The sequence below is a fragment of the Ambystoma mexicanum genome, chromosome 5p (assembly GCF_040938575.1).
Source record: "Ambystoma mexicanum isolate Mex_15411 chromosome 5p, UKY_AmexF1_1, whole genome shotgun sequence".
In the NCBI taxonomy this organism is placed as follows: Eukaryota; Metazoa; Chordata; class Amphibia; order Caudata; family Ambystomatidae; genus Ambystoma; species Ambystoma mexicanum.
This window is the reverse complement of record NC_090930.1, coordinates 970,543,000-970,563,926: the sequence shown is the minus strand read 5'-3', so window position 1 is coordinate 970,563,926 and position 20,927 is coordinate 970,543,000. Positions and strand designations below refer to the sequence as shown.

General features: G+C 46.0%; 1 protein-coding gene across 9 annotated transcripts in view; it reads right to left on the bottom strand.

Moving 5' to 3' along the window:
- The window catches only part of MAK (male germ cell associated kinase), a 695,810-nt gene that overhangs the window by 394,388 nt on the left and 280,495 nt on the right, over positions 1 to 20,927 (bottom strand). For 5 of the 9 annotated variants that reach the window (XM_069613429.1, XM_069613435.1, XM_069613433.1 and 2 more), the window contains one exon: positions 3,846 to 3,928. The exons of 1 other annotated variant lie outside the window; for it this stretch is intronic. In XM_069613429.1, coding sequence (XP_069469530.1) covers positions 3,846 to 3,928 — 83 coding nt within the window. Of the gene's footprint in view, positions 1 to 3,845; positions 3,929 to 6,522; positions 6,603 to 20,927 lie in introns of those variants that run through there. 3 more of the 9 variants (XM_069613432.1, XM_069613434.1, XM_069613436.1) reach the window with 2 other exon arrangements.

Below are 20,927 nucleotides of genomic sequence, written 5' to 3'. Positions count from 1 at the left end.
TGCTGAGGATCATCCATGGACACACATGAGGAAAAGCGTAGCGGAAAGTAAATGACAGGAGTTGCGAATCACGATTCCTCGAATCTTCAGAAACATACCCAGCTACAGGGGAAAATAAATCCTTTTATCCCCTAAAGGTTCAACAACTTTAGACCTTGATGGAGGATGTTTGTGACACATTCTTTAGGCAGATGGTCAGTTGTGTCTGTTTGACTGGTCAGACAAATTTTACTTCCTAAAGTGTTATCCTTAACTGTTGCCACTCTTCTACAGTCAAGCTTAGGTAGTTTTATCTTTATTTTTCTTCAATAGATGGTAAGAAATACTTTTCTATTGCTACTTGTGTGTTGGGTAAATACTGCATCCTGACATGAAGACACACCAAGAGCATGACATACATGCAGTCCTCCACTTCAATCACAATGCCTGTTGGACTGTAAGGGAACCAGTCATCCCCACTAGTGGAGCGGCTCGGCAAAACGAAGACAAATCTACAGCAACAGGCCAATGAGCCATTGAATAGCCAGACAAAGCAAGTGGTGCCATGTGTTCTGCAAAGGTTGTAGGTGACAAGTAGATATCTGAAGGTCAGTAAACATATCCCCAAATTTGAAATAAGCATAATGATACAGTGAATTCACTTGCAGATTATCCATGAACTAACACAGCCCCTTTCTTCAGAGGAGGTATCTGGAAAAAGGAGAATGCTGCCCATACCAAACTGGGTATGAAAAAAAGCAAATCATGTATGTAAAGTTAAGATCAGAACGCCAAATTACTCTGGAAAATGTACCAGTAGGGCCCATGTCAGATGAGGATCCACAGCTCATAAAGGGCCCCTCATCCAAAAGGACAGTACTGAAAATAACAAACCCATGTTGACAAAATAAGGGACAGTCGCTTTTGTTTGCCCAAATGCAGCAGAAAGACAATAAAATCAGTCTCATTACAAAAACTAAGCTAAGCAAAGTAATACATTTGTTAATCTTTTTATAACATGCTTAATACAGGAGACAAGTCTCCAAGTGCGAAACAGGAGCCTGTGTTTCTTTGCGTTGTCTTGCTTCCAAGAGAAACGTGTTGCAGTTGAGCTATCCTCCCGGAGCAGGAAGCGTAGAAATAACAAAGAAAGGGGTTATTTCGGCAAATCCCAAGGTTGGCTTAGACGCAATACGACCAGTAAAATACTAAAAGTCAGAAAAGGTCAGAGCCAAATCGAGACTTTCAGAATTGGTGCAAAAGCCTGAACTGAACTAATCAAATAGACAGACAAGCAAAGAGTAGGGCAGTGATGCTGTGGGATGAAATATGTATTTCCTAAAACAAACAATTCAACAGGCCTTTCAGCAACCAAGCCAGTAAGCAAAAAGGGCCCAACTAAATAAGCCAAGTACAGCAGGCAGTGCCAGGAGGTCTATGAATGGGGTCCACTCTGTTGGGTAACCTGCACTCCTATTTTCAGTATTTATGGATATCTTTAAATGAGCTTACTGCATTCTGGCTGGACTAATTCCATAGGATATATGGACAGAGAAACAAGATTGAATGAGAGAAGCAGGCACGATGGTACCAACAAAATGTGAAGAGTACAATGTCAGATGAAATCAACAATGTGCCTATCAATTTGTGAGTATCCCAAAGTAATGACAGTAGATACATCCTTAATACCACCAAGACAGACAATCCTACGAGAACAAATAAAAAATACATGCCTGGTCTCCTATTGGCAGACCATTCATGCCGAAAAGAAGATTGAACAACACTGAGAAAGCTGTCGTCAAAACCAAGGGAACAATCTATGGAGGCTGACAACTTACCCATAGCCACATATGACATAGTGGTGCCAGGCCAGTAAAAAACACTGTATACCAGATGGCCACCTGTGCCCACCAACATTATGGACCAAGCAACCGGATAAATATGAAAGTCGTTCATCAAAATTAACAATACCCTGTAATTTGTTGTCTGTATCCCCTATGGTTTTTACAAAGCCCAAGAGCTGAACAACCCCCTCGCTTTTGACCTGGTCTAACCTTGTCCGGTTCCATGGCTTCGAATTTTGCTTTTCTTTTGATTCCGGTTTGTTACAACTCCCTGTAAGGCACATAACACTCCTTTCACCCATGATTTAATGGTACAATGTTTTCCTGGTAGTTGACCTCTGCCTGTAACAGGACCTGTTTCTGACCCGCAATTGTGTTTCCTGCACGTTTCCCATCCCAGCTACCCCCAATACAGACCTAAGTGCTACATCCTGCTAGGCCATCTTACCACCTCTCTTCTGATCCTGGAGCCCTCCACTCACTGGACCTCACCTTCTACCATGGGTGGCCAGTACAATCCCTGCAACTGCTGCAAGACCCCCTTCCTGTTACCAGAGAATCCTTCCTTGCGCCGGCAGAAGAATTTACAGATAATGTTCTTAAATATTGAAAGTGAACACATGATGTAAATGTAACATTTTGAATTAATGCTTGTGAAACTACATTTAACAGTATTTTGACAATTTATTTTATTGAAAAACCTCATATGCAATGTATGTAAAAATGCAAAGTTCAAAGATGGCCACCTTATTGCAGAGGGTATCAATTGCCCAGTGTTGACATGTTACCTGAGTAAGTGGACATTCTCTTTGAAATAATGAGTGTTACTACAACATTCAATTATAACGTTGTAATTACTCCAATAATATATAATTTTGACAGAAACAAAAAGGTGGGGGGAAGCGAGAGAGAAGTTTACAGATCACACCTATTTAGTTGGGACAGGTCATCAAGGTAGAAGTAGGAATGGGCACTGAAGGATTACAACAATGCCTTGGGGTGAGACTCTACCTGCCGTAACAAGGGACATTTTAAAGAAACATGAAGCATGGGGAAACCGAAGGAGGATATCAATCCTATTCTGGAAATTAGGGTAGGCACTGAAAAACACATCTGTAGACAGGGAGCACGGGGCATGTTCATTAATGTAGTCTCGCCCTACTTTGCTGCATTAAAACACCTTGAAAGATTAGCATTTAAAGCTTGTGCACACTCTCACCTAACCAACGCTCAAACCAGAGGAAGTTTTTTTTAATCAACATATGTGCTTGAATGCTGGAAAACACATAACGTAACAAAACAGTATCAGCATATCCATAAAAAGAGAGGGAGAGAGAAGGAGAGGGAGAGGGAGAGAGAGGGAGGGAGAGAGAGGGAGAGACAGGGAGGGAGAGAGAGAGAGGGAGGGGGAGAAAGAGAGGGAGACAGAGCGAGAGAGACAGAGAGAGAGAGACAGAGAGAGAGAGAGAGAGAGAACAAGAGAGAAAAGATGAGCGTGAGAGAGACAGCATGATTATGGGTGTGTGTCTGATTCGGAGATTACACATTGAGGCACTTTATAAGTCAGTTCTGTTTTACTAGCAGGGTTCTACAACAATTTAGAAAAAATTCTCAACTAAACTTACCTCTGGTTTCAACTGTCTGACACCCTCATCGTATGCATTAACATCATTATGCAAAAGCTTTTAATTGGAAGCAAAGCACATACTACATAAATTGGCATAGCCCGACACCAGAGATAGATTCACCCCCAGAGTATTAATAGTGAAACTGCAAGATTGAAAATAGTTTGTTCACAGATTACAGAATATATTTTATTGTATAAAGCAGCTTACCAGCAAACAAAAATCAAGTCCTGACATATGAACACAAACCATTGGCCCGTATATCCTAAAGTAAGAACTCAACAAGAGAACAAATCAATGAGATGAACCCTTGAGCAAAATTATTTGTTACTCATTCCAATATTTCACATGATCAAAAAAGAAATATGGATGTCCGTCAAGTACAAACAGGTCTTACCATGCTTGTGCACAAAGGCTAAGCCAGAAAGAACTTGGAACATCATGTTCCTTATTTCATTCTCTGTGAACATCTTATTTTCTCTGGCAGGAGGAAGAGACACAAAAGTGATGGAGAAACAAAAGACAGAAAAGAAAAGAGATGATGTGAAATGAACACAGCAGAATCATATTGATCAAAGTAGAGGCACCTGATACCAAGTTTGTTTGAATAGAGTTTACAGACTTCTAGGTACTTATATGAACATTCTGGTGACCAAGGCTCTATTTGTTTAATATTCTATTTTTCAATTAGAACTTCATTTAAATCACAACCTAATTTTGCCAACATACATAGTACATAATGAATGTGGATAATGCTAAATTAATACACTAATTCCACTACACTGAGTGAAAGGTTACCCTTCATTATTGTAGATGGTAAACAAATCTTTTCAATATGGAATGAGGAGAGAGGAAATGTTAATGTAGAAGAGCTCAAAACTTGTTTAAAAAAGAAAACCAAGTAATGTGTTTTCCCTCAACAAAGTGTGGCCTACAGTGTTAGTTTGGCCTAGTTAGGAACTAGATGTTTAATCAAGAAAATGTATGAGCTTTGATATTCTTCAACCATAAACTAGGAGCAGGGGCACATTCTCTAAGGATGGGAGAGGCCTGACCTCACTGAGCTAGATAACCAACACAACAATCTGACTACTTTGTGAATACCTAACACCATACCAAAGTCTCTCCATCTAACTGAAGTTGAAGATTTTTATGCGGATTGAACCATAAACAAAACAGTAGACAAGTAATTAACTTTTTTTTTTAACATTAACCATATCTTTCTTTGCAGGATACCTGGACCACACATGACGCCCATCCTAAAAAGCCTAATTTATGGAGCATTTTCCAATGGGGGTTTGCCATTATAAAGGCTTCTGTGAATTAGGCCCCCAAGTCTCTTGATATCAAAATCTATCTGAAAGTCAAACAAAAACACATCAGATGGGAGGATGACTTACACGAATAAGGCAGAGTCACAAATGTATGCATGGAATACACAACTATTCATGAACAGTGGTTACATCCCAAAAGAAGGATGTAATGAAGCAGATGACAAATGACAGGCAACAGAAAGAGTATCTAGAATATCAATGGGAAATTCTCTGGGTGTGATATTCCCCATACGTTAGAAGTTATGTCCAGCAATACATTCAGAATAAAGTTATCATCTTGCAAGACTACATACCAAAGACACCATCATTCATGGAAGACCAGAAGGTGAAACAAATTAACATTTAAACACCTTGTAAGCAAAATGTCTTCCACAGGTTTTTAAAGAATTAAAGTAGGACAAAACTAAAAAAATGTAACATATGGGTTATTGGTACTCAGTAACACATTATGCAATTAGTAACTACCATTCATGGTACATTTGTCTATTATTTAGAGTAATCCTAAAGATTGGAAATGACCAACCATTCCTGGAATCCATTATGTTTGTTTAGTTTCCATTACACCACCATTAAGGCAATTTAGACAAACTATGAGAAATACAGATACAACAATCCAAGTAGCTTGACAAGAACATGTTAGAGGGAAACACCAATTCATATGAACCAAAAAGAAAAGATATAGTCAAAAGCCTACATCTACCCATTTAAAAGATGAAAAGCAGTACACATATGGTGGGGCCTCTCAAAGACTACACATATACTATTTGCATTGTTTATGAAAAGAGGTAATTAATGGTCAAACCTTTAGCCGTGGTTAAACAAATTAGCCTTGAGAAAGAAAACATAGCTTACACACTTTTGACTTTATCTAGCTCTACCCTTACTCTATTCCCGACAGACACCTGTGAACATAATGGGAAGGACATCATGAGCAAACTTAACACGGCCATCTCATTTACTAACAACGTTCTGTGTTTGTTCATCCAGATAATATGCTAGAGTCATGGGACTCAATTCTATTGTCACTCTTTTACGCAATCTTGTATGCTAGAAAAGTACCAAAGGACAGAAAAAAGGAACTATTAAATTGATAGAGCCTTAGCACATATTGCCAAAAAAACGAGGAATTAAATGCAGAAAAAATAAATTGAGAGCGCAATTATTGATATTACGCTTTAAATTCTTATTCAGAAATATTTTTACTTAACCATAAAACTGTATTCAATAGCATGGTATCAGTGAGCCCCTGGATATATGCCCTGAAGAAAGAAGATGCACAGTTTACAACATACAATTTGCTTTGTTTCTTAACAAACTTATTTTTTTCCTGTACATTTACTGAATCATCAAAAGTGAACTAATCAACCTATGTGTATGCAAGACCAAGATGTATTTGTAAAATCTACGTTGATTAATTTCACAAACTATTGGTTTGTTGATAACCCTATAACGAGGTTCCATTATATGCCTGATTAACACAAGCTTTGCTGACGCAGCAGTTTAAAATGAACATTTATATTTATACATGTGACTTTAACTGCACCATAGAATATTGTCACAGTTAAATGTAATTTGACCACGGAATATTGAATATGTAAGACATTTAACATAACATGTCCATGTCCGGGACATGTATTTTGATGTTCCAAAAGTGTTGAGGCCTTTGTATGCTCTTTTGTGCAGAGTATTGCTTACACCCAGAGAGAAAGGAGCAGTGAAAGTCCTCTAAAAAAAACCTACCGTGCTTATGAATAAAAGCTAGACCTTGTAAAATCTGATACATAATGTTTCTGATGGCTGACTCAGGGAACAACTTATTTCTGTGAAGAAACAAATCAACAATTTAAAGTGATTCTCACAATGTGGTTTGATAATGAAACATGCTCTATCAAGACTTTACAATATGGGTAATGCTATGAAACATAAGACATCATGTTTGCTCTATGAAACATGTACAATCTATACACACACCATACATATATATTTTCTAGCAAATTTGTATTAACAGTTTAACATATGATCTGCAGGTCATCCATTCCTGAAGAATAATGCAAATAAACGTAAATATCCATACCAACTAATTAACTCACCTCCCTCCACTCCCATACATCCCATGACATCACAGCCATCAGCCCAATTCCATGAACAATGCTGAATCCCTCCTAGCAGCATATGCTTATGAAGTGTCATTTTCCTTCAATTTTCAGCCTTCTCTGCTCTTTTAAAATATTGGTGCCACTGGTTTCCCAGTCCCTACGTTTCACATATTTCGAGAGACATTCTTTGTTTTTAAAGGTACCTTTCTACTCATAGCCTCTTTCCATACTGAGAGCTGTGGGGTTGTGCCCACCGCCCAGCAATCTTCTATGTACCTATAAGTGATATTAAACCCAGCAGCCAGTACGTTCTTGGTGTGCCTTGCACGTATATATCCATTCAAGTACCAAGCAAAACCATCCTTGGAATCACAGCCACCACCAATCCCACTATGTGTATTAACGCCTGCCTCCAGAACTCCTGTATGCATGCACACATATGTCATAGAAGCAAATTGCAAGTAGTTGTAGTGCAGAAGTCAAACGCACCAAGTCTCATTTTTCTAGGTTACAGTTGTAATGCATAAACCACATGCATTCCACTCCCAACTGTGATTAGAAGAACAAGTTACTTACCAACTGGTAAAGTTCTTTCGACTTGATGTTCCTCCAACGTATTCCTCATCTTTGACATGTAATGTCCAGCTTCGGCTGCTTCAGAAAACTTTTTCGGCAGAGGGCGCCCTGCATCGATGGCATCGAGTCGATGTCCCTTGAAAGCCTCAGTGAGGGTGACATCGGATGTTAGAAGTAGCACGCACGGCACCATTTGGCTTCAGTTCTGTTTTTCCCCTCCTTTTTTTGAGAAAAGTTGGCTGCTAATACAGGCAGGCAGTAGCCAGTATTGTTGGAACGAAAGCTGTAATAGCATGGGAAATTCTACAGAGGGGTAGGATGGGAGGGAGATGAGGAATACGCTGGAGGAACATCCAGTCGAAAGAACGTTACCAGTTTGTAAGCAACTTGTTCTTCAAATGGATTGTGTCCTCCAACGTATTCCTGATATTTGACAGACTCCCAAACCAGTATCCAAGACCGGAGGAGTGTGGAGAATTTAGATTTGCCAATTGTCACAGGGCAGAATAAAGCACCACCTTACCAAAAGCAACATCCTAAGCGTGGGAAGTATCCAAGCAATAATGCTTGGTGAACGTGTCCAAAGATGACCACGATGCAGCATCACAGATGTTTCGAATGGGTACTCCCCTTTTCAGGGCTGTGGAAGAGACAATGGCCATGGTGGAGTGTGCCCTCAAACCCTCTGGTGGGTCCTTGCTCGCCAGTCTAACATTCTGAAATCGTAAGGATGATCCACCTGGACAAAGTCTGTTTTGAAACAACTTGCCCTAATTTACGTCCAGTTTATCCTATAAAGAGCTGGTCGTCCACTCTCCACTTGGACATCCTAGATACATAAAAGCTTAAAGCTCTTCTAGGGTACAATCTATGGAGCCTTTCTTCCTCTTTACTGGGTTGCGGCGGAGGATAAAACGCTGGCAGAACTATTTTCTGATTTAGATGGAAGTCTGATACTTATTTAGGTAGGAAGGAGAGTTTAACCCTCAACACAACCTTATCCTTGTGGAATACGGTAAAGGGTGGCTTTGAAGAGAGTGCCTGCAACTCCCTCACTCTACGTGCAGATGTTAGAGAAACCAACAGTATAGTCTTGAAGGTTAACAACCTCAAAGGACATGTGTGGAAAAGTTCAAATGATGCACACATTAAACATTTTAGAACCAGGTTAACGTCCCAAACTGGAATCTGAAAAGCAGAAGGTGGGAACACATTTGTGAGCCCTTTCAGAAATTGATTCACCAATGGAATTTTGAAGTAAGAACATTCCTCCGATGAGCGCTTGAATATGGAGAGCACTGCTAGATAACCTTTGGTCCCAATGTGAAAACCTTTGTGTGCTAATGAAAGCAGAAAGGATAGCACATCCAGAGTCGAACATAGAAAAGGATCAACATTCTTTTCCCTGCACTGGTCGCAAAACGTATTCCAACGGCAACAGTACAGAAATTGTGTTGCTGGCCTTCTTGCCGAAAGCAATACCTCCATCACGTCATCTGGGAGGTCCCAATCCTTCTATCTCAACCTTTCAGAAAACACGCGTGAAGGTTGAGAGTGTTGACCTCTGGATGGAGAACCTGACCCTCCCTTTGCGAGAGAAGGTCCTCTCTTTGTGGAAGACGTATCTGAGGACAGATGGACATGTCCAGAAGGTTCGGGTACCATTTCCTCCTGGTCCAACCCAGGGCAATTAGGATCATGTGGCTCCCGAACCTTCTCACCTCCCGATTACTTGAGCAATGACGGGGACCGTCTAGCAGTAGAAAATCCCAATCCACCACAAACGCGTCTTCTGGAGCTCCTCTCTCAAGAAATTCCCTTGAGCAGTACCTTTCGCACTTCCGGTTGATCCCAGTTGCAAACAGATCTACTTGAGGGGTTCCGCAAATGTCGAAGATCTCTTGAAGGACTTCCTGAGCTAGTTCCCACTCGTGGGAGACTGCTCTGCCTGCTCAAAGCATCCGCCACTATGTTCTCCTCCCCAGCTAAGTGAACTGCCGATAGAGAGATTCCTTCTCGAATTGCCCAGTACCACAGCTGCATTGCCTCTCTGCACAGTGGTAGTGACCCTACACCTCCTCTCTTGTTGAGGTAATACATGGCCACTGTGTTGTCTGTCATTGTCAGGACATTCTTTCCCCTGACAGAGGGCAGGAAGGCCTTCAGCGCTAGTCTGATTGCCCTCCGCTCCAAAAGATCGATATGTAGTTTGGACTCCGATGGAGACCAACGACCGCTGGCTATCAGATTGTTGGTATGGGCTCCCCACACCGTGAGTGAGGCATCCATCACTACAGTCGTCTCCGGCCATGGTTGCCAAAAAGGTTCCCCCTTCAGGATATTTTCCCTGCAGGTCTACCATAGAAGATCCTGCGTAACCTTGATCGGAACCCGTAGTAGATTCGACATCCGTCCAGAGAACTGGGACCATTGTGTTCGCAGAGCCCACTGTAGGGATCTCATTCATGGACGCAGGATGCCATGAGGCCGAGCAACCTTAGGAATTCGAAAGCCGGGAAACAGTGGGCAGTGGGCATTCTGAAACTTTGTTACCACCCAGAGAATGTCTTGAGCCCTCACCTTGGGTGGCGAGAACTTTCCCAAGGACGTGTCTAAAACAGCTCCGATATACTAGAGCTGTTGGGAAGGTGCCATGTGTGACTTCTTGAAATTGAGGGAGAAGCCCAGTCTGTGTAGGGAGTGGCAGGTAACACTGAGGTAATCCAAGGCTTGTTCGGGAGAACGCACCCTGATCAGCCAATCGTCCAGGTAGGGGTAGATCTGAATAATCCCCCCCTCTCCTAAGATGCGCTGCCACCACCACCATTATCATTTTGTTGAAGACCCTCGGGCGGAGGTCAACCCGAAAGGCAGGACTCGAAACTGATTGTGCGAGCCGCCAAGGGCGAACCTCGGGTCTTTCCTGTGCTCGAGATGGATTAGCACATGAAAATAAGCATCCTGAAGGTCCAAAGCCACCAACCAATCCTGTAATTGGAGGACCTGAAGGATATGAGAAAGTGTGACCATCTTGAATGTGTCCTTCCTGAGGAACTTGTTCAAGTATCTCAAGTCCAAGATGAGTCTCAGTCCTCCGTCTTTCTTGGCGATCAAAAAGCATGGGGAAAGTCAACCCTTGTTCCTCTCCGCTACAGGCACTGGTTCTATAGCACCTTTCTTTAGCAGGGTTAATATTTCCTGCACAACAAGCAAATCTGGAATCCTCAAAGAGTGTTTCCCCGGTGGATTGGTGTGAGGCTGTGTTATGAATGGTAGGCAGCAACCGTGGGCTATTGTCTCCAGAGCCCACGCATCTGAAGTAATGGCTTGGCATTCTTCGAGATGCTGAGACAGTCTGCCCCCCCACCGGTGACACGTGATGCAAGCTCTCAAAGTGGTTTTGAAGCGGTTGCTGCAGCCGCTGATGGCAAGGTAGCTGCAGCTGCAGTTGGCTTGGCACCTCTACCTCGTCCACCATGAGGGAACTTTTGTTGGCCTCTTTGACTGGCCATTCCTCTAGCCCTTCCAACTGACTAGTAGTAGCGAAAACATCGCCCCTTACATGGCTGTCCCGCTGGACGAAAAGGCTGAGGTTGCATAACAGCGGCCCCTAAAGATTTTGCAGCCACCTTCGAAGTCTGCAACCACTCAAGGCTCTCGTCTGTTTTGCTGCAAAAAGGTGAGACCCGTCAAATGGCATGTTGACAAGACAAGCCTACACATCCGGTGCAAAACGTCTGCAACCACGCAAATCTGTGCATCACGATACTCGTGGCCATGGACCTGTTGATGCTATCCGCAGTGTCCAATCCAGACTGAAGGGACTCGCACATGGCTTCCTTGCCGTCGCCGTCCTTAACAGCCAGGAAGCTGTTCTTCATCCCCTTCTGAAATGTACCCCGCCGCCATGGATATGCACTCCCACAGAGTGTACGAAAATTTTGCTAAGGCACATGTGGAGTTGGCCGCCTTCGGGGCCATTCTCCCAGCTGAAAATACCTTTTGTGCCCATACATCCACGCGCTTGTCATCCCTATCAGGAGGGATGTTAGGGTTCGTGGTCTTGTTCGAGGTAGCCTTGGCTGCCTGGACCACCAGACTCTCCGGAGTGGGGTGTTTGGACAGGTAGTCGGGGTCGCTACTGGAAGGGCGGCATTTCTTTGTAAGGGACTTGTCCACCGTCAGATTGGTGTCCGGGGTCTCCAAATTTCTGGCCAACCTTTTTTGCAGAGCCACATGGAAGGGTAATATAGGATCTGTAGGTGGACCTTGGCCTAGAATATCGGTCAGATCGTCCTGATCAAACTGTACCAGGGGTCTAGACCAGCCTAGGTACTCCAATACTCTGAAAATAAATTGCTGGTAAGAGGAGTCAGCGTGCTCCCCTGGTTCTAGCCTGCAGAACTCCAACTCAAGAGAGCTGACATTATGTAAGGTGTCAAAGATCTTCCATCTTGGTCTCTTATATGAGGCATTGCGGCACACTGGGGGTTCCATACTGAAGCCCAAAAGGGGCATCCTCCCCATCTGATCTCTCTTCCTCTACAAAAATGGAAGAGAGGGATTTGAAAAAATCCTTCTTTGGCAGAGGAATGGAGATTTCTTCAGGAGTATCCACTGGCTTCGAAGGCATAGATTTGGCTTCAGCCTTATGAGCTTCTTGAAGCCCTGTGGGCTGAGCTGACACAATCGGTACCTTTAGCGTTGACGGCTTCAGCGTAGATGTTGACAATGGCATCAATGGCGCCGAAGGCCTCGACGAAGTCGACAAATCGACAGGCTCCTTCTATGGTTTTGGCACTGAGGGCTTTGAGGGTTCCACAGGCTTCGAAGGTATCGATCTCGAACGCTCGCCATGTCTCGAGTGAGCCTTGTCCATTTGAGGCCTCAAGGGCTCTCGATGCGAATGATGCCGTCCACCCGGGCGCAAGAGCGCATGAGTTTCCGGTCGAGACCGCTCCTTGCTTGCTTCTAAAGAAGGCGCGGACGGAGCCTTACCCTGCTTCTCAAAATGTTTTAGCATCTCTATACGGAATGCTTCCCACTCCGTGGGTGCTTTTTGGAGGGCATCTTACCCTCGCTGGAGTGCTGCCTGGCGAGGACCTTGAACGTTTAGCCTTCTTACGCTGAGGAGAGCGGTCTCTTGACTCAGCGGTCGAAGAAAGATCAGGTTGGGTTTTACGGGGTTCTGATATCTTGCCTACCTGCAACTTCCCCTTTCATTTTCGCAAGGCATTTCCTGTCATAGCTTGACACTTGGTAGAGGAATCGGTGTCGTGGCCTTCACCCAGGCACCACAGACAGACGATGCGGATCTGTGATGGACATCTTGGAGTCACACTCCTTGCATTTTTTGAATCCGGAACGAGGGGGTCATCAGAGTTGAAGACGATGATATATTTATGGAAGCTAACTGTGCAATTGAGGTAACTACACAATCGAATTGAACGAGGCACACTGAGTTTCGAAGCAAACATGTTTGCGGAAAAACAGAACTGAGGCCAACTGGCGCCGTGCGTGCTACTTATAACAGCCGATGATGTCACCCTCAACGGAGGCCTTCGAGGGAAGCCATCAAGGCAGGGCACCCTATGCCGAAAAAGTTTTCCGAAGCAGCCAAAGCTGGACATTACATGTCAAAGATGAGGAATACGTTGGAGGACACAATCCATTCGAAGAGTCTTTATTAGTGAAAGTATACTGGATGGCTTCCTAATAATGTTAATGGGACAATTAGCTAATTTCAATTTTCTAATCCTTGACCTTAAATTCTTTACATTTACCAATGGCATTCCAGATAGAGATATAAACAAATGTTGGTTGCCTTTATTTCTACAGCTCCTAAAACATCTTGCATTTCCCTCAGTGCGAGGCAAATAGTTATGAACCTTTAATGAATTTTAAAATCACTCATTTGTCATTAACCACGACACTCATTCCTACTCTTAGCAACTCCAAAACTGTATCTGTTCCTTTATTTGATACAATTTCGCCAACAGGATTTCAAAGATGAATGCAGCACTTGCTGTGGGTTTGAACAGCATGTATTTCCGTCCTCCAGAGACTTTCAGTAATCATTGTATGATGCTCCATAATTTATGTGCCTTTTTAAAACTTTGCCTTCCTGTTGAGTATGTGTTTCAGTTCCTAAATCTAAAAAAGCTTAACACATGTGGTACATTATCGTGATATAAGGCTTGAAATATTTATTCAATATTAAAACAGTTTGTATATCAGGAGATTGAGAAATTGATGAATGGAAGTTGGTAATCTTTAAGGGTTTACAATCCCCAAAATGGCTAACATTGCTTAAAACAGCATGTGTCAATTCACAGAAAGCCTCACTTCCTTCCTCCCAGTCATGCCTCTAGCAGCACTATCTGCTGCCTTTAGTGATCGGGATGTGCCTGCAAGAAAAGGAATAATTTGCTACACATAATTTGAAAGAAAATGTCTGCAACACATTCTCAAGATCTGATGCCTGTAATTTCATATTTGTAAGTAGATGCTGCTGGATAGTTGACTTCTTCCTCAATATGTTTACAGCATTGCACACTTGTGTCAGCAAACCCCAAGCAATTTTGGAGGAGAGCTTGCAGGAGGGGCCTGTCGGACAAGTGAACCTAGGGACGGTCAGGTGATATTTTCCCGATCTGTTGATAGTACTTCCTATGTGTACAGGTGGAAACTTCTTTATAGTGTAGGGCAGCCAAGGCAGAAGAACAAGTTACTCTCTTCCCTGGTAATGTTCTTTCGATGGGATGGTCAGACGACGTATTCCATATCTATGACAGTAAACACCACAGCTGTGCTGCTTCACAAAATCTTTCGGCGTCTGTGTCGATGACGTCGATATGCTGTCCTCGAGGGCCTCAGTCGAGCCGACGTCACTGGATGTTATAAGTAGGACACACGACGCCCGTAACCTCAGTTGTAGTTTTTTTACCCCCAGAACATGTGGCACCAATCTTCTGCCAGTATGACCACAGAAAGCCTTGCGGAAACGTAAGCTGCAATCGCATAAGAAATTCTGTAGCGGGTAGGCAGGAAGGGAGCGATATGGAATACGTCATCGGACCATCCCATCGAAAGAACGTTACCAGGTAAGAGAGTAACTTGTTCTTCGAGGGGATTGGATCCTCCGACGTATTCCATATCTATGACAGACTCCCAAAGCAGTACCAACGTATGGAGGAGGGAAAAGAGTTTAGAATAAAGAAATTTAGAATACCCAATCAAATTGCAGAGTAATGGACCGCCTTGCCAAAGGGCAGATCCTGCCTATGGATAGAATCTAGGGAGTAGTGTCGTACAAAAGTATGGACCGAAGCCCAAGTGGCTGCTTCACAGATTTTGCGAATAGGAACATCCCTCTGCAGGGCAGTAGAGGCAGCCATACCCCTAGTAGAATGGGCCCGTAAGCCTACCGGAGGGTCCTTACCCACCAAGCGGTAACATTCAGAAATTACCAAGATAATTCATCTAGACAAAGTCTGCTTAATAACAGCTTATCCCAAACGCCTTCCAGCATAACCTATAAAGAGCTGATAATCCACCCTGACCCGGGACATGTGTGAAATGTAGAAACTTAAAGCACTCCTAGGATCTAACCTACGGAGCCTCTCCTCGTCCTTACCAGGATGCGGGGGGAGCATAAAATGCCGGAAGAACGACCTTCTGGCTTAAATGAAATTCCGACACCACTTTCGGAAGAAAGGAAGGACAAAATCTAAGGACATCCCTGTCCTTATGAAACACAGTGAAGGGTGGCTTAACTGAAAGTGCCTGTAACTCACTCACTCTGCGAGCAGAAGTGACTGCAACTAAAAATACCGTTTTCAGGGTTAACAGTCTCAAAGGACAAGAATGTAAAGGCTTAAATGGAGCACCCATTAGAAACTTGAGAACAAGGTTCAAATCCCAACCGGGCACCTGGAAAGGTGACGGAGGGAACACATTAGTGAACGCTTTCAGAAACTGAGATATTAAAGGGATTTTAAAATAAGAACACTCCTCAGACGAGCACTTAAATATGGACAGCGCTGCCAGGTAACCTTTAATGGTACCCACTTGCAAGCCCTTGTGGGCTAAAGAAATCAAAAAAAGACAGAACCACAGGAATGTCACACGAAAAAGGATCCACATTCTTAACCCTGCACCGGTCGCAGAACTTTCTCCAACGGCAACAGTACAGGGACTTTGTTGCCGGCCGTCTGGCTGAAAGCAACACCTCTATCACATCTTCAGGGAGGTCCCAATCCTTATACCTCAACCTTTCAGATGCCAAGCGTGAAAGTTGAGGGATCTGACCTCTGGATGGAGAACCTGACCCCTCTCCCTTGAGAGCAGATCGTCTCGGTAGGGAAGACGACGTGGAGGGCAGATGGATAAGTCGAGAAGGTCCGGGTACCACGTCCTCTGGGCCCATGCAGGAGCAATGAGGTTAATCTGAGCACCGAACCTCCGTAACCTCCGCAGCACTTGCGGGATGACGGGGACTGGAGGAAACGCATACAGCAGTGGGAAGGACCACTCCACCACAAACGCGTCTAAGGCTCCTCTTGGAGGAAATTCCCACAAAGCAGAACCTTTCGCACATCCGGTTGACACTGGAGGCGAAGAGATCCACGTGAGGGGTCCCCCAAAGGGCGAACATCTCCAGGAGAATCTCCTGAGCCAGCTCCCACTCGTGAGAGACTGTGCTCTGCCTGCTCAGAGCATCCGACCGTCTCGTTTTCGTCTCCAGCCAGATGAACTGCCGAGATCGAAATTTCCTGCTGGATGGCCCAGAACCAGAGCTGCATCGCCTCCCTGCACAGAGGAAGTGACCCTGCCGACCCCCCCTCCCCAAGCCCCCGTTTTTGTTGAGGTAGTGCATGGCCACTGTGTTGGCCGTCAGAATCAGGACATTCTTTCCTCGCACAGTCGGCAGAAAAGCCTTCAGGGCAAGCCTGACGGCCCTCAGCTCCAACAGATTGATATGGAGTCTGGACTCCGACGGAGACCAACGACCGCTGACTGTCAACTCGTTGGCATGAGCTCCCCAACCCATGAGGGATGTGTCCATCACAATCGCCACCTCCGGCCAGGGTAGCCAAAATGGAGCCCCCCTCATCAGAGTGCCTTCGTCGGCCCACCACAGAAGGTCCTGAGCGACCGAGGGTGGCACCTGAACGGGGTCCGACATCCTGCCGGAGGACTGTGACCACTGCGTCTTGTGAGCCCATTGCAGCGAACTCATCCGCAACCGGGCCTCTGGCACCAGTAGAATGCAGGATGCCATGAGGCAGAGCAATCTCAAGAACTCGAACGCCGGGAGACACTGCACGCCGAAACTTGAGTACCATCTGCTGAATGTGAAGAGCCCTCACCTGGGGAGGAAAACACTGGCCCAGGGATGTGTCGAGCACTGCTCCGATGTACTGGAGCCGCTGAGTTGGCGTCAAGTGGGACTTCTCCAATTTGAGGGAGAAGCCCAGCTTGTGAAGGGAGTGGCAGGTGACGGACAGATGATCCAGGACTTGCTCGGGAGAGCGTGCCCTGATCAACCAATCGTCCAGGTAGGGGTAGACATGTATCCCCCCTTTCCTGAGATATGCTGCCACCACCACCATGAGCTTGGTTAAAACCCTTGGGGCGGAGGTCAATCGGAACGGCAGGACCCGAAACTGAAAGTGCGAGTCGCCAACCGCGAACCTCAGGTACTTGTGCTTGGGATGGATCGGCACATGAAAGTAAGCATCCATGAGGTTGAGAGACACCAACCAGTTCTGAAGTTGAAGGGCCTGGAGGACTTGAGAGAGAGTAACCATCTTAAACTTGTCCTTCCTGAGGAGTTTGTTCAAACCGCGCAAGTCCATGATGGGTCTCAATCCCCTGTCTTTCTTCGAAATCAAAAAATAAGGGAATACCATCCCTTGTTCCTCTCCGCTACGGGCACCAGTTCTATGGCGCCTTTCTCCAGCAGGGACTGAATTTCCTACGCAAGGAGCGGACCCGTACTCTTCAAAGAGAGATTTCCTGGTGGATTGACGTGAGGCCTCTGCCGGAAAGGAAGACAGTAGCCATGGGCTATGATCTCCAGAACCCAGACATCTGAAGTAATGGCACGCCACTCTACAAGATGCTGCACCAGCCTTCCCCCAACCGGCAAACCATGGGACATGGCCTCATGACTGAGCTGAAGTGGCTGCGACATTGCCTGAGGGTAAAGAGGCAACTGCCCGAGCGGCCTTGGCACCTCGAGCACCTGTTTTCCACCTCTGGCACTCTTACGGTGGCCCCTTTGACTTGCAGCTCCTCTCGATCTACTAAAGGATGTGTAATATCGAAAGGAACCTCCCCTCCATTGCTGTCCCCTAGGACGAAAAGGCGGAAGTTGGCGAACTGCAGCGCTCAACGACTTTGCTGCAGCTTTGGAGGTCTGCAACCTCTCAAGGCTCTTGTCAGCCTTCCTGCCAAAAAGATGTTCACCATCAAAGGGCATGTTGAGGAGCCGGGCTTGCACATCAGGAGCAAACCCTGACTTCCGCAACCACGCAAACCTGCGTATTACGGTGCTCGCCGCCATGGACCAGCTGACACAATCTGCCATGTCCAGACCCGACTGAATGGACTCACACATGGCATCCTTGCTATCCTGAGCCATGGCAAGAAAACCATCCTGTTCCTCCCCTTCGGGAATATGATCAGCCGCTAATGAAATACAGTTCCACAGAGTGTGCGTGAAACGTGAAAAGGGACACACAGAGTTGGCTGCCTGCAAAGCCATACCCCCTGAAGAAAACACTTTCTTCGCCCAGCCATCAAAACGCTTGTCGTCCCTATCAGGAGGGATGGTAGGGTACGGCGCCTGCTTTGCTGGGGCTGTAGCCGCCTGCACCACCAAAGTCTCCGGGGTGGGGTGCGTGGTCAAGTAGTAGGGGTTGCTACCGGCTGGACGGTATTTTCACGGCAAAGACTTGCTCATTGCCGGAAGACTCTCTGGGGCAGTCCAAGCCGCCTCCACCCTTCTTTGCAAGGCCATATGGAATGGCAGTACCCGGTCAGTTGGTCGGACCTTGGTCGAGGATATCCGTCAGGTCATCCTGCAGAAAACCCACTGAAAAGACCACCCCAAGTATTCCTTAACCCTCAACATAAGGCGCCGGTACGAGGACTCAGCATGGGTGCCAGGCTCAGGCCTACAGAACTCCACCTCCGGAAAGGTGTCCAGACCACTGGCGTCGTGCAATGACTGCCGCAGGTCTTCAATCTGGCTATGCCCAGGCAAAATCTCGTCAGGTACCTCCTCAGGAACCATACCTTCCTCAGACCCTTCATCCACCTCAGAAATATAATCCAGTGGCTGGAATGAGGGCACAGAAAAAGGGACAAAGACATTTTTGCCTTGCTAGGGAGTTCCACCGTGCCACGGGGTACCTCTGACAAAACAGCCTCCAAAGGCGTCAATGGTATCACCGCCGACGTCGAGCGTGGTGCCGACAGCTTCGACACAGTCCTCAAGGGCGGAGCCCCGAGCGTGTCCTTCGACATCCTGGGCGCCGATGGTGTTGACGGCTTCCTCAGAGGCGCAGCCTCGAGAGAGTCCCTCGACGATCTCGCCGCCACAGGTGTCGATGTCTTCTTCGAAGACTTCACAGGCTCCGACGGTCTCGAGGGCGTCAAGGACGGGACCTGGAACGGGCATGTCTAGAGCAACCAACCTTGTCCGACCGGGCCCTCGAAGGCGCCCGGTGATCGCGATGACCACTTGAGCCCGAAGGCGTGCAAGTGGTGTCTCTAGCACAGTCAAGGCTGGTGTCTTTCGACAGCGCGGACGGACCGGAGCCCTGCGACTGAAAAATCGCCATCATCTCCTGCCGAAAGGAATCCCATTCGGCAGGAGTGGAATGCTTGTTGGGACAAGCAACCTGCCGACAGGCGGAGTCCTCAGACAAGGACGAGGAAGGCGACCGATGACAGCGCTTCCGTGAGTGCGGAATGTCGGGACCTACGCTGGGACCGAAATACCACCCCCCACCCCCCGGACCGACGACAACGATGCAGAGAGTCGCCCCTCGAATCGTCAGTCGAAAGGCCGGCAGACTCTGACTTCCGGGGCTTGGCCACCTTACCTACAGAAAGCTTCTTCTTACAATCCCGCAAGGCCTTCGAAGTAAGTGACTGGCAGTCTACACAGTCATCGTGTCGTGGTCCTCGCCGAGGCACCAGAGGCAGGCGTCGTGCAAATCCCTCAATGACATCTTGAACCCGCATTCCCGACACTTAAAACCCAGCCGCGGGGTAGAAGAAAACGAGGACATCATAGAAATTCACAAACGAACAGGTTTGAGGAACCGAAAGAACAGAATTGAGAAGAGTCGAGGAGTTAGTTTGCTAACCCTTCATGCAGAAGTGATAGCCACCAAGAATATTATCTTCCAAGTCAAAAGTCTGAGCGCACAGGAATGTAGTGCTTCAAAGTGATAGCCCATTACAAATGTAAGAACCAGATTTAAGTCCCAGGTTGGTACAACAAAATGGGCTGGTGTAAAGGTGTTTGTTAATCATTTCAGGAACTGGATCACAATAGGAATTTTGAAATCGGAAACTTAATCCGGTGTGCGTTTGAAGATGGAAAGCGCAGCCAAGTACCCCTTGACAGTAGCCACCTGCAAACCCTCAGCTATGTGAAGCAAAAACGAAAGGACCATAAACTGTGGTACTTCAGAAACGATCTATATCCTTCGCCCTAAACCAGCTGCAAAACCTATTCCAACAGCAATTGTACAGAGCCTTAGTTGCTAGCCTTCTGGCCGTAAGCAACACCTCCATAACATCTTCCAGAATATCCCAATCTTTGCACCTCAACCTTTCAGAACAGAAACTAGGTATGAAGGTTCAACGTTCTGATCTCTTTATGGAGAAGGAGGCCCCGTTACTGCGAGAGCATGTCCACTCTCTGGGGAAGACGAATTGGAGGGCAGATGAACATGTATCACATTCTCCAATCCCAATCCGGAGCAACTAGGATCATGGTTTTCTGGAAATTCCTCAACCTCCTGAGAACCTGAAAAATTATGAGGACAGGTGGGAACACGTAGAGGAGTGTGAATTTCCAATCTACTATGAACGCGTCCCCCATGCTCCTCTCTGATGGAATTGCCTGGAGCAGAACAGAACACATTTCCTGTTGGAACTGGATACAAGCAGATCAGCTTGAGGGGTTCCCCAGAGGGCGAGGATCTCTAGAAGGATTTCCTGAACCAACTCCCACTCATGCAAGATCGAGCCCTGCCTGATCAGAGTGTCCGCCATCCTATTCTCCTTCCCAGCTAAATGAACTGCCGACAAGGAGATCACATTTTCCAAAGTCCAAAACCAGAGCTGCGTTGCCTTCCTGCACAGTTGGTAGTGACCCTATGCATCCTCTCATGTTGAAGTAATGCATGGTGTGACAAATCCCTAGAAGTCGTCACTTCTCTCCAGGGG